The sequence below is a fragment of the Schistocerca cancellata genome, chromosome 2 (genome assembly GCF_023864275.1).
Source record: "Schistocerca cancellata isolate TAMUIC-IGC-003103 chromosome 2, iqSchCanc2.1, whole genome shotgun sequence".
Taxonomy (NCBI): domain Eukaryota; kingdom Metazoa; phylum Arthropoda; class Insecta; order Orthoptera; family Acrididae; genus Schistocerca; species Schistocerca cancellata.
In genome coordinates this window covers 863,143,222-863,159,919 of record NC_064627.1, presented here as the reverse complement: position 1 = coordinate 863,159,919, position 16,698 = coordinate 863,143,222, and the positions used below count along the sequence as shown (strand labels likewise).

The window sequence follows — 16,698 nt, the reverse complement described above, 5'->3', positions numbered from 1 at the left end:
ATGAAAATTTACGTAATTGTTTGCGTTTGTCTGTATGCAGAAATTTTGTTCCAGATATTAAACGTATTGTAAACTCCACCTGTGATAATTAAATAAAACGTATCGTAGTTAATAGGTACTCTTTCAAACCATGATTTATTTCAAGCACTCCTGCTAATCTTATCCATCATTCAATAAAGCAAGCTAGAAATGGTGTGTTGGCAGAAGAGCCAACACCGTGTTGCTAGAGGAGGCCGAAATACACGCGTTTAAGCTCACGCAGACTGGCGTGAGGTCTGGAACAGTTAAAGGAGTTGAGTCTAATAAATAAAGTACGAAGCTCTTGGAATACTTAACTTTAATCCACAATTGGAGAACATCGGTCTGACGGTACAGGCATTCATAGATAAATATTAAATGATACTGGCGCCTTGCTAGGTCGTAGCAATTGACGTAGCTGAAGGCTATGCTAACTATCGTCTCGGCAAATGAGAGCGTATTTGTCAGTGTAGCATCGCTAGCAAAGTCGGCTGTACAACTGGGACGAGTGCTAGGACGTCTCACTAGACCTGCCGTGTGGCGGCGCTCGGTATGCAATCACTGACAGTGGCGACACGCGGGTCCGACGTATACTAGCGGACCGCGGCCGATTTAAAGGCTACCACCTAGCAAGTGTGGTGTCTGGCGGTGACACCACAAGAAAAACAAAACGCATTACAGAGGTAGGAGTGGAGAGAAGGTATGGTGGGGAGGGGAGGTAAGCGGGTGGCCAGCTTGCCCCTGTGTGCACGCAGAACACCTGTTAACTGCACGCGTGCAAGTGCACCGCACACGTGCAGGATTCCTGCCCGCCTCTGATCTAGGGAAACAAGTAGAAGGACAGTGGAACTACCACTAGGGGCTAAACGGTTGGACATCCACGACTCTTCACAGAACGTCGGGTCCGGAGACTTTTCTGTTCTGTAAAGTAGTATAAGTGTTGATCTGTGGCATCTTTGCCGAAAGAGCACAATGCTGGTGCACGCACGAGTGTTCCGAAGCACGCCGTTCATTGTACATTCCTGAACATGGAGCTCCGCAGCAGACCATCCCTACGTGTTCACATGTTGAGCCAACGACATCGTCACATACGATTGCAGTGGGCACGGAACCATCGGGGTTCGACCGCCGATCAATGGAATGTGTCGGCTCTTTGGGTGAATCACATTTTTGCTACACTAGGTCACTGGTCGTCTCTACAAACGTGGTCATTGAGGCGAACGGCGGCTCGAAACATGCAGGGCGCAACGGATGCAGGCTGGTGGGAGAGTATTATGCCGTAGGAGACATTCTCCTGCGCTAGCATGGGACCTGTGGTAGTAACCGAAAACACGCTGACCAATGCATCCCTTCATGCTTCACGTCTTCCCCGACGGTAAGGTCATCTTTCGGCAGAATAAATGTCAGTGTCTCGGAGCCAGAACCGTGCTGCAGTGGTTTGAGGAGCATTATAGTGAACTCAAGTTGATGTCTCGACGACCAGATTCACCTGCTGTAAATTCTATGGAACCATCTGGGTCGGTATCGGGCGCAATCACCGCTCACGCAGATCAGCAGCCCATTATTTACAGAGTTACATTACCTGTGGGTAGACATTTAATGCCACATATCTCTACAAACCTACCAACAAGATGTCGGATCCGTGCTACGCAGAATCTGTGATGTATTTCGTACCAAAGACGTGTAACGTTAGCTGTGTTCCACCATTCAGGTAAAGAACAGTTCTTCCAACACATACTTAAAAAGTACGAGCGTGAGTCAAATGAAAACCTTAAATATCTTTTTAAATATTATTTATTGTGCAGAAGTGGTAAAAAGCTGTATCACTTTTCGACATAATTTCCCCCACGCTCAATGCAAGTTCTCCAGCGCTTACAAAGCGCATAAATTACTTAAGGAAAAAATTCTTTTGGTAATCCCCGCAACCACTCATGCACTGCGTGGTGTACCTCTTCATCAGAATGGAACTTCTTTCCTCGCATTGCGTCTTTGAGTGGTCCAGATATATGGAAATCACTTGGGTGATTATGGTGGATGAGGAAGACACTCAAAATGCAAGTCTGTGATTGTTGCAACTGTTGTAGGGCAGTGTGGGGCCTTGCATCAACATGTTGCAAAAGGACACCTGCTGACAGCAATCCACGTCGCTTCGGTTTGGTTGGAGGCAGCAGATGATTTTTTAGGAGATCTGTGTATGATGCATTGGTGACAGTGGTCCCTCTAGGCATGTAATGCTCCAAAATTACTCCTTTTTCGTCCCAAAAGAGATTCAGCATAACCTTCCCTGCTGATGGCTCTGTTCGATACTTCTTTGGTTTTAGTGATGAGGAATGGCGCCATTACTTACTGTCTCTCTTCGTTTCCGTTTGGTGGAAGTGAACGCAGGTTTCGTCCTCAGTAACGATTCTTGCAAGGAAGCCATCACCTTCTCGTTCAAAGCACCGAAGTAGTTCTTCACAAGCATCAACGCGTCGTTCTCTCATTTCAGGAGTCAGCTTCCGTGGTACCCATCTTGCAGACACTTTGTGAAACTGGAGCACACCATGCACAATGTGGTGTGCTGACCCATGACGAATCTGTAAACATGCTGCAATGTCATTCAGTGTCACTCGGCGGTTTTCCTTCACTATGAATTCGACTGCTGCAATGTTCAGTGGAGTCACAACTCGTTGTGCCTGACCTGGACGAGGAGCATCTTCCACTGAAGTCTCACCATTTGCGAACTTCCTACTCCATTCGTAGACTTGCTGCTGTGACAAATATGCATCACCGTACCGAACCTTCAATAGTCGATGAATTTCAATAGGTTTCACACCTTCACTACGCAAAAAAGGAGTAACAGAACGCTGTTCTTCCCTGGTGCAAGTCGCAAGTGGGGCGGTCAGCATACTGCAACGGTATGTGTGCATGTGCACTATGCTGCCACCTACAGGCCATTCTGCACGCTTACCAACTTACAGGATAATTGCGCGAAATTTCGATTTGTTATTACAAATTCAAGGTTTTCATTTGACTCACCCTCGTATTTTACTCAAAGACAATGATTACAAGGAAGTCACCGCGATTTTCATTATAATTTGATCTGTAACCAGGTCTGCTCTTGGAGCACAAATAGCCGAATGATGAATTATTGGTAAATGAAGTCCATCTCTGGGATCCTCTCGCCCCCTTCCTTTCCTCCATCCTTTCCCTGGGCTCCCTCTTCCCCCCTTCCATCCTGTGTTTCTCTCTGCCTAACCTCTCCCTACCTCTCTTCTCCCCCGCCCCCCCCCCCCACCCCGAGTCCTTTTGTCTTCCCGTCCTCTGCCTTCGCCACTCCCTGTCGCGTCTGCCCAGCACCCCCCACCCCTCTTATGGGTCCTCATCCTCCATTGGCTTCTTTCCCCCTCCCCCCCTTCGCTTTTCCTCACCTTCCCCCCTTTTTTATTTTCCCATCATCTGACCAGTTTCCCCCCACCTGCTCTTGGCTGTGGTATGTCATACTTTAGTGCAGTGGTCCAGTGACTGTTCAGTGTTGTTACGTCTTTTCACCGTGTTGCGAACAGAAACCATGATATCACTGGGTGCGAATTTTATGTCTTTTGCGAACTGAAACCAGACTGTCGCCGTGTTTTTTTAATTATCTGTCTATTATTTTTACCTGTCTGCTTCATGTGTATTTTATTATTATCATCATCCCTTTGCTCTCTGTTTTCAGTTCCACGATTTTTTCGCCACGTTACCCTTTGTCTCCGACTTTGTCGCCTGTTTTTTTAATTATATATTATCTTCTTCTTTTTTAACACAAAGTCTGTAGGCTGAAGAGCGGCATACTAAGTTGTTGTCAGCCCGCCCCCTTCGGGGGGAATCGAAATTCAATAAAGAAAAAAAAAATCTCTGGAACTCACCCCTGCCGCCGGCGACCGCGGTGGGCAGCGTCTCGGCGATGGCGACGAGCGTTGGCGTCCACTGGCGCCAGAGCAGCACGCTGGCGCCAAGCGCTACGTCCGCCAGCACCTGCCCCACCATCGGGATGAGCAGCAGCGGCCGCCGCCGGCCGCGTCTGGCGACAGCACAACAAGCGCATCGCGTCACGTCGCGGAAGGCCACTGCTCACAGCGAGGAATGTAGCCAAAAGAGCCTCAGTTCCTCTGTGATCGCTGTTCGTAAATGCTTGCTACGTATTTTATGACAAACCTCTGGTACATGTAAGCCTGATGCTGTATCATTAAAAAGCAGAAGTGATGGATAGTTCTCTCTTAAGCGTATCGACACCTCTCTCAGCTTACTCTTTTAGATCATAACAGTGGTCGCGCTTGTTAGTACTGAAATCACGCTAAAGGAGTCGTATGAGGGTCGTTTTTCTTTCTACCTCCGATCGCACAGTATAAATGCCAGGCAAGTGACAGGTGTGTGAAATGCGCAGTAGGCGACTGCGCATCCCCCACACAATACACTGCCGAGTTCGAGACGTCAGTCTATGCTGACGCGTATGAGCGTCGTTTTTCTTTCTACCTTCGATCGCACAGCATAAATGCCAGCCAAGTGGCAGGTATGTGAAATGCGCAGTAGGCGACTGCGCATCCCCCGCACAACACACTGCCATGTTCGAGACGTCAGTCTGTGCTGTAGAGGACATTACAAGTGCCTAACCTGACTTCCTACAAGGATCAGCCAGTGGTAGAGGGGTCAAAATAAGTGAACACGTGTCTCAGCTTATCTGTAGATATTCGTCCATTTCTGAAAAAAACGAGGGACAAAGTTTCCTAGGTATTTTCCACGCACTTTATGTGGCTTTTATCGCTCGATATACTCAGACAGAATGGTTGCACAGTGGTTAACGTCGCGCCTCCCTAATTTTGCACCCCGTGTTCGAAACCCGATTTTTACGTTTATTTTTGTTTTTCATTTATATATCCATCTCTGTAGAAGGTAACTACACGAATGTTTTCCAGTGTGTATTTATACAATGCTATTCGTATTCATCTACTAACTGTATCTCAGATGAATGAGTTTAAAAAAAGGAACGAAAAAATTATTTGATGTTGTTTTCGGTGAAATTCCTGTAGTTTATCTTAATACCTAATCAACTGCAAGCACCGATTTTCGGAAAAGTGGTGCGTTATGCGTCGTTTGCCTTGAAATTATTGCCAATGCGTGAAGTCTTCGTCAGTGTTAACGACGTTTCCTTCCCGAATGAGATTCACACGAAGAAATACACAGTGGCAAACCCGCCTTCGCACCATCCTCGTGGTGTTCGGAGTATCTGTGTTTGAATCCGATCCGAGTGGCCGAGCGGTTCTAGGCGCTACAGTCTGGAACCGCGCGACCGCTACGGTCGCAGGTTCGAATCCTGCCTCGGTCATGAATGTGTGTGATGTCCTTAGGTTAGTTAGGTTTAAGTAGTTCTATGTTCTAAGGGACTGATGACCTCAGAAGTTAAGTCCCATAGTGCTCAGAGCCATTTGAACCATTTTTTCCTACGATCGCTATCATCCGAAGTACTGCACCAAATCTTCCTGAAGAATAAATATATGAATGAAATATAAGAATTAATGTAAGAGTTGATATGAGAACGAAATTGTGATTTTTGTGGAATTCTTGAGCATTTGAATTCCGTCGATGCTAGCATCAAATATACTACGGAAATAGAAAAAGACGGCTGTTTCCCCTTTTTGGATGTTGTCGTTCGCCCTAAAGTTGATGGCACATTAGGACATGCCGTATATCGGAAACCAACACACACAAATCTGTACCTACATGCCAGTAGCTGCCATCACCCTTCACAGACCATAAGGTGTCCTTAAGACCTTAGTGCATAGGGCGCACAGTATATCCGATAAAGACAATTTGCAAGAAGAGCTCATATCCCTCAAGAGCATTTTTAAATCGAACGGATTTTTTCCGCAACAAATTCGTAGAGCATTCAAGGCAAAACCTAGAATGCAGGTATGTGATGGGGAAGAAGATAGTAGTTCCTTCAGATCTAGTGCGTTTTTGCCCTATGTGGGTGCCCTTTCCTCGAAGATAGGCCGTATTCTTGAGAAACACGGTGTTAAGGTGATCTTCCGGCCCCCCACGAAGATTGCAGCTTTACTCGGCTCTGTGAAGGACGATTTACGGTTTCGTAAAGCGGGTGCGTATCAGATTCCTTGCGGAAATTGTGAGAAGTCGTACACAGGTCAAACAACACGCACCGTTCATGAGAGATGTGTGCAGCATCGAAGATACACACGCTTATTACAGCCAGACAAGTAATCTGTGGCCGAACATTGTACTGATACAGGTCATTCCCTGACTTACAGTGATGTGAATATTTTAACATCGACCTCTTCCTTTTGGGAATCTGTCTTCAAGGAAGCTATAGAGATTAGATTAGCGAATAATTTAATAAATAGAGATAATGGTTTTAATTTGGACAAAGCATGGAATCCAGTCTTGGAGTAATTAAACTGTAGAGAAGTCGTCATGGTGTCACCGCAGGCCGATCATACACCGATATGCGAATCGGCTGTCTGTACGCCTTCGCCACAGGTGACGCATGTGTAAGCGCATTTCTTTGTCGCTGGGCCGGGGCCACACGAGCGGAATAGCTGCGGAACGTCAGACGCGCGGTAAATGACCGCACCGCTATGGCGCATGGGGCAGATGCAGCAGTCCACACGGGGCGGAACGTCTGCGGCTGCGGAATTTTGCCGCTTGCCAGCCGCATCGCCCATAGCGAGGCGGAAAACCCGCTGCGGCACACGCAGCGCTATGGGCCATGAGAATCAATTGGGCATTTCTCACGGGCGGTCCGACAGGTGTGCGGAGAAGGGCCAGCTGACAGCAGTCAGTGCTGAGAGCGGAGTAGAGTGGCCATTTGCAGCAGGCAGTTGCGTGCTCCGTTCCGTGTGACTAGAAAGTGACTCCCACGATGTGCCCACTAGACATTGAGAAAATAGATATTGAGATTCTGATAATGGAAATGGAAAAAAGGCCTTGTATTTGGGATGTAAGGACCGAGGAATACAAAGACAGACATAAGAAGGATGCAGCATGACACGAAATCTGCTGTGCATTATTCGATGATTTCGCAGATCTTTCAAGCACAGAGAAAAAATCCGTTGGTAAGTTTTTCGTCCACTTTTAGAATAATGGGTTTGGAATCCATTGGGAATATTCTTCCACTCCTCCTCTGTCGGCCGAGGCAGACACTAGTCACACAGGCAGCCCCAAATCGCACAGCACACTTTCCTCACTATGTCACTGGCTGTTGACTTGCCTATTCTGTATGTATAGTGCAGATCAACTAAGTGACAACCAGTAGCCAAATACCTAAAACCAAAGATATATATGTATAAAAATTACGTTCAATATTTAGTCATTATTTAATGATGTTAAAGATTTTAAAGTTACGTTAAATTTCCGTTTCCTTTTTTCTCCTTTGTAGGCCAGAAGGCACAACAAAAGTGGCGTAACATTAGGGACTATTATCGGAAATATGTAAGGAAAGTGAAGAAATCTGGTTCAGAAGCAGTAAGAATATTAAAATACGTGTACGCTGACCAGCTGGGGTTCTTGTCACCTTCATTTAAAGTTAATTGATGTTTCTTATCCTCAAAAGACAGATTTACATCTAACATTTCATTAATAAAGAAAAGAGAATTAAACTTGTTCGTTTATTGACCTAATAATTATCTTTTTTTTTAAATTGAAATGAAAGTGTGAAAGTATTGTTAAAAATAGTGATAGACATTACTGGGTTTCTTTAATTTTAGCTGAGATAATTTTTGGCTGAGACAGGATACTTACACAGTAGAATTCACTTACCTTAAAGTTATAGCAAGCATTTCCATTGAAGGTATAGCGAGTCTCATGTTCGTGTCTTGCTTCTGTAAAGCGTTTCTAAGCGTGTGATGTAATTCATCGAAGCTTGAGAAAGACATTCGGAAATAGTTACAAAATTTCATTTCATCCTCTCGTAGATCGTTAAATATAACGTGAAACGCTCCTTGCAACAACCGACTACTCACCACTGGATGCACCCAGTACTTTCGGTGTATTTTTCTCTTTTTCAGTATTTTTAACCCTACGTATGCCACTACTGCACAGTGTCGAGCATTCATCGCGACTACCAGATTAAACAAAAAAAAGAAGGAGAGAACAATTCAGTCTATTTGCTTGGCCTCCTCGCGGCTACGAAGCGAACTATCTTCATTCTAAGAACATTTCGCGCTGTATTAGAATGAAAAGTGTATTTTTTCTCTCGTCTCTATTGTCATTTAATCGCAAGGTAAACAGTTACCAGGTCGACTTTACTTACTTTCTTAAAAATTATGTTGATAATAGTTATTTAATGTTTCGTGAATGAAACAGTGTAGACAAGAAAAAATGACACATAAAGCAAATCATAGACGACATGCGGAAAATAAACGCGGCACAACTCTGCATTGTGAGCGAGAATACCCTCGAGCGTGGCGCGCCGTAGGCAGCTGCGGCCAAGCGCCAATATACGAGTATATCACTCGATTACTCGAGACTGGAAAGAGATATGGCTCTCCTTCCAATGTTAAATACAATTTCGATATCTTAGCTACAATTCGTACGCAGCATTATACGACCTCAAATCCACCAAACGCAAAGTAGCCAGCGACGACATTTTTTACTTCAAACTTTCCAAAATACGCGCTGTATTTTACTTAATTATGATGTATCACGATAACCATGGGCAGCAGCGAAAAGAAAACCAGTTCGTTATCAAGCTGTGATATCAGGCTATAACACGCGTAAAAATAAATTTTTTTCGTCGAATAGTTTCCTCACAATCGAATGAGAGAGATTGCGTAGCGCAGAACACAGACGAAATCCAAAACAGTGGTTTTTAATTTTTTACACGAAAAGTATAAGTTGTAATGAGAAACTAACTACATGGACGGATGTAGCTTTCCTTCGTTTACATGAAACAATTTTTTTCGAGACAAAATAGATGACTAGATATTTGGCTCTCCGCACGAACATTCCGCAGCTAGCCGCATGGGTACAGGACTCTGCGTCTAGCCGCAGGCCATAGACCGTTGCAGAAACAATCTGCTCGTGTGGCCCCGGTCTAAGCGTTTTCCGCGTTGACGCGGCGGCTCGCGGAATTGGCGTTCCCATCTGGAAGCGGCAGACGTTAGCGGTAGCCAATGACGAACAGCCACTGAGGTACGGGGCAGGACCCACTGAAACGCGCGGTGCGTTTGATTAACTATATCTTACACCTACATGAAGGAAAGACGAAGTTGGTTGAAGACATAGCAATTTTTCATTTTCTGTACAATGTACTCTTTCACATATTTCATTATTCATGTTTTCTCATTTCACCGTAAACTAATTTCATGACTACCGTTCACGATTGTTCACTATCTCCTAACACATTGAAACAATGTACGACAAAAGAAATTATTCAGATAGTTAAGCGAGACAAAAAATTAAAATGTGATACGGTAGCAGGTACACGAAAACAGTAAGAACACAAAGGCTAGGTGGAAGGGATGAAAGTGGAAGCCACCTGATAGAATTTCCCACAGAGCATAATGTAATCATCGCCAGCATCTTGCTTAAGAATCACGAAAGAATGATATATATTTGGAACAGTTTTCGAAACCAGATTTTAAATTGTGAGGCATTTCCTGGTGCAGACGCAAACCTGACTGAAGATTGTCAATAGCAACAAAAGCGTTCTGAAAAAGAAAATTTGTTTATGCCGAATATAAATTCTAATGGTTGGATACTATTTTACAAAGGTATTTGTGTGGAGTGCAGCCTTGTATATAAGTGAAACGTGGACAATGAACAGTTCTGTCAAGAAGACAATAGACGCTTTCAAAACGTGGTGATTCATAAGAATGCTGAACATTAGATACGAGGATAGTGTGACTAAAGAAGAGGTACAGAATTAAATAGAGGAGGGAGAGGAAATTACGGCACAACTTTGACAACAATAGGGGTTAGTTGACAGGACGTATTATGGGGCGTCAAAGAGTGAGGACAAAGGGGTTGGGTGATACTATTCTGATAATAATCATCTGTTGAAATACTATTCTCCTATTTTATCTATTAATGTAAGCAGTGAATTTACTCTTCCATGCACTCCTCCACAAAACATTTAAACCAAAACTGAAATCAGCTGAACACCAAATCTTTCAACCACTGTCTGACAACTACTGGATTCACTTTCAACTTTCTATAACTATCACTGGCTAGCCACACACACATACAGATATAAGGAGAACAAAAATAAACAAACATTAGTTTTCAGCATATAATTCTGCAGTTTGGCAACATGTACATAAACAAACTAGACAGGAAGGGACATCTGGTGAACACACTGTAGTTACGACTTCAAATCAGAGTTTTCGGTAAAACGTCTACTGCTAGTGACAGAAGAAAAAAGAGCGAACATGAAAATGTGCTTATGTTCCATAATCTAAGTTTTAGTTCAACCTCCAGCATGTGACCAGGTGAGGGGAAACGTATATGTCCGCCAAATACTCAATTCCCTGTAAGTAATCAGTCATTCACGTAAAAAAAGATGTGAACTGTTTTATAATCTGCAAGTATCACAGATCAAAACAAAACTGAATCATTCTAGATTCCACCGAAGATGCCTTAAAGTAAAAGGCGAAACGCATCTTGAATCAGTAAAGTACACTGGATAAAGAAAAAAGAAAGGAAATTATCAATAGCTCTACATATTTAGTAAATTACATCTTATGACATACCAGCAAATTAGTTTCCGTTTAACTTCTCATTCGACATGCTATTAAATGCCGTTTAAAAAAATTCATCTATCCCGTCTGAAAAACTGTAGTTACTTTCATATCTCGGTAGATAAACAGATTTAGGATATTTATCATGCGACGAAATACATGACTTTTTACAAGTTATCGTTTGCAAAAAAACGCTTTTAGATTTCTTGAACCGTTTACGAAATTTGCAGTTGATACAACCACATGGTTTACAACGAGCAGGACGAAGTATCGGTCGCGTCGCGAGCGACCCGCGCGCGGTCACCGCACAGCCCGTCCGCCGGCATATCATTCAATATCTCGAGAACGGTGATAGCTATCGTTCTGCTCTCAGCTATTGGGCAATTTCGATATGTTGACGAAATTTCATACGCAATAATGTATTACCTAAAATGAACTGTACGCAAAGTCCACGCAATGCGTTTTTACCTCTGCACACTCATTAAAATTTCGTGTAAAAGTTTACGTAAATGCGATACAGCAAGTAACCACGACGAATATCGAAAAGAAATTCGGCCCTTTATCGAGAGAAGATATCAGGCTGTAACATGCCCAAGAATCAAATTTTTCTTCCGAATAGTTTCCTTGGAATCGGATGATAAGTATTTCATAGCTGCCACCGCGTCCGCGCCAGCGGTTCGGCGAAAGTTCTTGTGGCCCGGGGTTGCGTACCTGACGTCACGCTCAGCGCGGTCTGTGATTGGCGGCGCGCACCTGCGGCGCGTCACGCGGCAGCGGAAGCGGTTCGACATGGTCAAACCGCGACGCAGAGCCCGCCGCGCCGTGCCGCTGACGCCGTTTCCATAGCTACCACGCCGCTGACGCGCGGTTTTGACGCGCGGCAGGCCTAGTGGGAACCGGCCTTAAGGCCGCTCCTGGCACCTTGTCGTCAGTCTTGTGACTCACTCTCAGGATGGTCGGACGATATGCGCCCGAAATATCATTGGAGGAAATTTTATTTGCGTGGCTGCATGCTCGAAATTTAATGGACTATTCATTACGCCGCGAGAAGTTGAAAATTCACGACTGTTTGTTTATTAACTTGAACGAAACTAAGTACAGCTTCTGAGGACGAATTCCGCATGACATGGTAACAACCGAAATGCCGATCCTTGATGGTCCTTCGCAGTTGTTCAGTAGGACGAAGTCCATGAACATGGAAGTGGCGAGGAGCAGGGAGGATAAGCAACAACACGGTCCCACGAGGCAGTGAGCTGGTGGGCTGTATATGTGCAGGTCCCCCGAAGCTGTGCCCTCTGAAGCGGCAGACGGGTGCCAAGTTTCTGACTTCATAGAGTGGAAAAAGCACGCTGGGGAGTATTTCCGAACGTGCAGAGCAACATCTGGCCCCTCAGGTATCCTGAATGTGCGTTTGAACGTAGACCAGTGGGACAGAAGAACGACACCTACCCTACGTGTCGTCATCTCTTTTCAGAATAGAGTCGCGAGACGCTGTATTGTTTTCAGTTGAAGCCCATACGTATATGCTGTTTCTAAGAACCGGCAAATTTAGGATGTCTCGAAAACCCGTTGTTATTTGTATTATTTGTTGTAATAGAGTGACGGGTTAAAGAATTATTGTAGCTTGCATATTATGAAAGTATGCTGTCTGAAGGCAACGTCACATTGAATATACTTCAAAAACCTATTGTTCTTGGTACAATTTTTTTAGTTAAATGTCAGTTAATACCGTATGAGGAGATGGTAAGAAGAAAAGTATGGTCATAAATCGTCGATGATCGGCGTAGCGTAATGAGATGCAGAATTGTATGCTAATAGGTGAGGTATTCTGGTATGCGTCTGACTGAATCAAAACATTTTTACTAACCTTCGAAGTTTCTAATAGGTTCTGATAGTTTCTCATTAGTGAAATAGAAGTATATTCTATAATATTCGATGTTATTTAAATAAAAGTGCATTCTTTCTGACGAGTCAGTTTGCTAGATTGGCTATGTCTATAACACAGCTTGCACTACTTGCAGTAACATATATTGCATTTTCTTCTTTCAAGTTTTGTATTTCACATGTTGTGATGTGTCTGCTACTGAACAGGAAAAGTAATCATGTAAAAATGTATAGTTTAGTGGTGTAAGAATCAACAGCTTAGTTGATATATATTAAGAATGTTCTTTACACATTTTGTTAAGATCTTAAAAAAAGAAAAACTTTTGGAAACCGCATTAGTTGTGGATAATCCTTGACCAGTTCTGCGATATTGTGGTCTCATCTTCATATGAAAAATATACCTAATTTAACAATAGGCCATTGGAACAATACGGTCTGCCAACGTTAAGATGGTTTAAATTTTCTGGGTTACTTACCATCTATTTGAACTGACAATGCTGACGTCACGTGCCACCCGAACGCTGGGAGACCGTACTGTTTCAAGGGCCTACTGTTAAATTAGCTATATTTTTTACGTTTACTTTCTTTGTCATTGATCTGAAAACCATACAGCCATCTCAGAACTCATAGAAATCGTGTCTGCGTATGCGCTGTCAGAGAAATTATCGTTCTGAGTCTTCACGTTCTGGTATTCCAACGTATGATTACAATATCGCGAAACTGGCCAAGAATTATCAACAACTAATGCGGTTTCCATACGTTTTTTTAAATATTTTGGCAAAAATTTTTAAAGAACATTTTTAAGAAGTAAGAACGAACTTAGGGTTTTACTAAAAAGTGAGAATGATGAAATATTTTTTATCTTCCCTGGAGAACTATTGTAAATCTGTATAGCACTATTTATAATGGAAATTATTTAAGCTGATGTTACTTATACAAGCCGATGTCCTTACTAACTGGACATGGTACTTTCCTTGTTGCCTTATACTATGCTCATGAATATTGAACTTTTTATTGATGTATACTACAGGCAGAATGACATAACTAGCAAATGGAGGAGGAAGGAATCGGGTAATGCAATAAAAATTAGAGTAATAGCTGGTAATGCTGTTGAGATGGTTTGAATGAAGAGCCCACGAAGTATATTTCGGTTTGTGTAGGCGATGAATAGTAAATGTGCTTTTTAATAGAGCTATCGTCGGAATTTTGCGTCCAGCCATCTCGTAAACAGTGTGACTTGCGAGCCAGATACAGCCAATATCTGCCGCTGGAGCGCGCTGCGATCGCGTAAAGAACGTTGAGGCACACGTACCATATGCACAAGTCTAATCGTATCTCAGCGTTCAGCAACACGTTCAACTTGGCACGCTCAACTCTGACTTTCGAAAGTACGGTCCGTGTGACAGTGGTTTTAAATTCGCATCCGGGGAAGACTACAAGCGCAAACAAATGTTCAAAAATGTTCAGATGTGTGTGGAATCTTATGGGACTTAACTGCTAAGGTCATCAGTCCCTAAGCTTACACACTACTTAACCTAAATTATCCTAAGAACAAACACACACACCCATGCCCGAGGGAGGACTCGAACCTCCGCCGGGGCCAGCCGCACAGTCCATGACTGCAGCGCCCCAGACCGCTGGCTAATCCCGCGCGGCCAAACGAAAACAGGTGCCTACCATTACGGTGTTGCAGTGATCTCTATATAACCTGTATGTTCAGCTGCCTGATCGTGCCAGACATGGATGCTCATATTTCGTTTCTTGCCAAGCTACAACATGGCTGCTAGGAAATGTCACTAGAACACGAAAAGAAAATACTCTTCGATTCCGCTTCCACATCAGCCTTGTACAGAACAATTTAACATAAAGGTCAAAACAAGAAATCAGTCTGCAGTACTTTGTCTCGTACAGGCCGATGGAAATTTCTTTGACAAACCGCAACCTGGCGGACGATGCAAGCGCATGAATCTGCAGACACGCTGTAGTTCTATACTCAGAGACCAGGCTTCTACATTCAGGTTGTATCGCGACCTGCGCTCCACGTAGCGGTGGGGCTAACGTCCCCGGAAGCTTTGGCACCTGCAGGAGGCTTGCCTGTGAGCAACTCAGTGGCTCTTATATTGACAAGCAACCTCCAAGGCAAAGCAGCGGCCGTACGTGGCCCACGAAACATCTCCATTAAGTGTGGTGGTCGAATACGCAGTGCCACAGTGTTACATATACCACTCTGGGTATCAAAATTCTTGGCCGACCAGAATAAAGAGGCAAAGAAAATAATTGCATCCAATCTATTCCTGCGCTTCGCTGTGGAGGGGGAGGAGTTCTGACAAAAATTGTGACTGGAGATTTGGTTTTTTTTTTTAACCTGAGTCTACAAGGTAGTCGATGTTGTGGCTTTACTCAGCATAGCCGACAAGGAATTAATGCAAAACAGTGCATTCTGCAGGGAAGGTTATGATGACAGAGATTTAGAAGGCAGAGGGTGTTATCCTGGTTGAATTTTTGGGGACAAGGTGCGCAGTATACTCTGCCCAACACGTGAAAACTCTCAAGAAGTTAACAGCACGTCTTCAAAGAGTTCGCCCATCGAAAGTTACGGCGCATGTTCTTTGTTTACATGACAATGCCAAACTACACACCAGTCACTCCACCACTGGCGAAATTGCAAATACTGGGGTGGCGCGTCTTGCCCCATCCACCACACAGCCCTGGCGTTGTTCCATCAGACTGCCAAATGTTCAGTCCACTCAAAGAAGCTTATCGGGAGCATCGTTTTCGAAATGTACAGACTTCGAAAAATTTTGCGCGTCAGTGGCTGAGGAAGTAGTAGCAGGATTTTTACCGCACAGGTACACACTTTCTTGCTTCAAGGGTTACAAATCAATGTGGACAAAGATGTTGATTACATTGAAAAGTTACAAATTAATCGTGAATGCTGTAGCTGTCATGTGTATGGCTTTCTTTTGTAAAATAAAAAAAAAATGCCGGTATTACTTTCTGACAGACCCTCGTAAAGTCAGACAAGCAGTTTGTCACTGTTGTAAAGCCCCTGGGGCACATTCAGATTAAGAGATCGTTTTTAGATTATGTAAACTCTTGTACCATTACATTTACAATCAAATAATAGAGTAACGATTTATTTTAAATACTAATAATAACTAATAAATTTTTGTACTCTTCTGAAGCACGCAATGATTTAAAATACGAGGCTTGTTTTTTAAGCAAGCGTCGTTTCGAAATAAAAAAAGAAGTAGACTTTTATTAGAAATTTTATTTTTACGTGGAAGACTGTACTTAAAGCTAATTTTGTACATAACTCCCACCAATACTTAGGCACTTATCGTATCGTACAACGAGATTTTGAATACCATCGTCGTGGAAATCTGCCGCCCCATTAGGCAAAAATTGCATAAAACACGCTTCTTGACACTTGATGAAACTCATCACATAACGTCGAAATCGTGAAGCGTCTGTTCTGTCTCACTTTTTCGCCAACTTTCTTCACCAGTTCGTCAGTAATGACTGACGGTTGTCCACTTCGTTCCTCATCATACACATTCATATGGCCGGCCGCTGTGGCCGGGCGGTTCTAGGCGCTTCAGTCTGGAACCGCGCGACCGCTACGGTCGCAGGTTCGAATCCTGCCTCGGGCATGGATGTGTGTGATGTCCTTAGTTAGGTTTAAGTAGTTCTAAGTTCTAGGGGACTGATGACCTTAGAAGTTAAGTCCCATAGTGCTCAGAGCCATTTGAACCATTTGAACCATTTGAACATTCGTATGGCCATCATTAACTCCCCTCCCTCCCCCAATTCCGTATCATCCCATCGCTCATAATGTTTTCTCCACACAATTCGCTGATCTGACGATGAATTTCAGTCGCTTTCACGCCATTAGCACTAATATAACGAATCACAGCGCGTATTTCACAGTCGGTGGTATTCTCAGTCGGAGAAGGCATTTAAAATACACTCCTGGAAATTGAAATAAGAACACCGTGAATTCATTGTCCCAGGAAGGGGAAACTTTATTGACACATTCCTGGGGTCAGATACATCACATGATCACACTGACAGAACCACAGGC

At 43.7% G+C, this 16,698-nt stretch overlaps 1 protein-coding gene across 1 annotated transcript in view; it reads right to left on the bottom strand.

Annotated features, from left to right (window-relative positions):
• Positions 1 to 3,088: 3,088 nt before the first annotated feature.
• Positions 3,089 to 16,698, bottom strand: part of LOC126159423 (uncharacterized) — a 196,226-nt gene continuing 182,616 nt past the window's right edge. The window contains exons 4-5 of the mRNA XM_049916524.1: positions 3,906 to 4,060; positions 3,089 to 3,117 (exon numbers count right to left, since the gene is read on the bottom strand). Coding sequence (XP_049772481.1) covers positions 3,089 to 3,117; positions 3,906 to 4,060 — 184 coding nt within the window. The remainder of the gene's footprint in view (positions 3,118 to 3,905; positions 4,061 to 16,698) is intronic.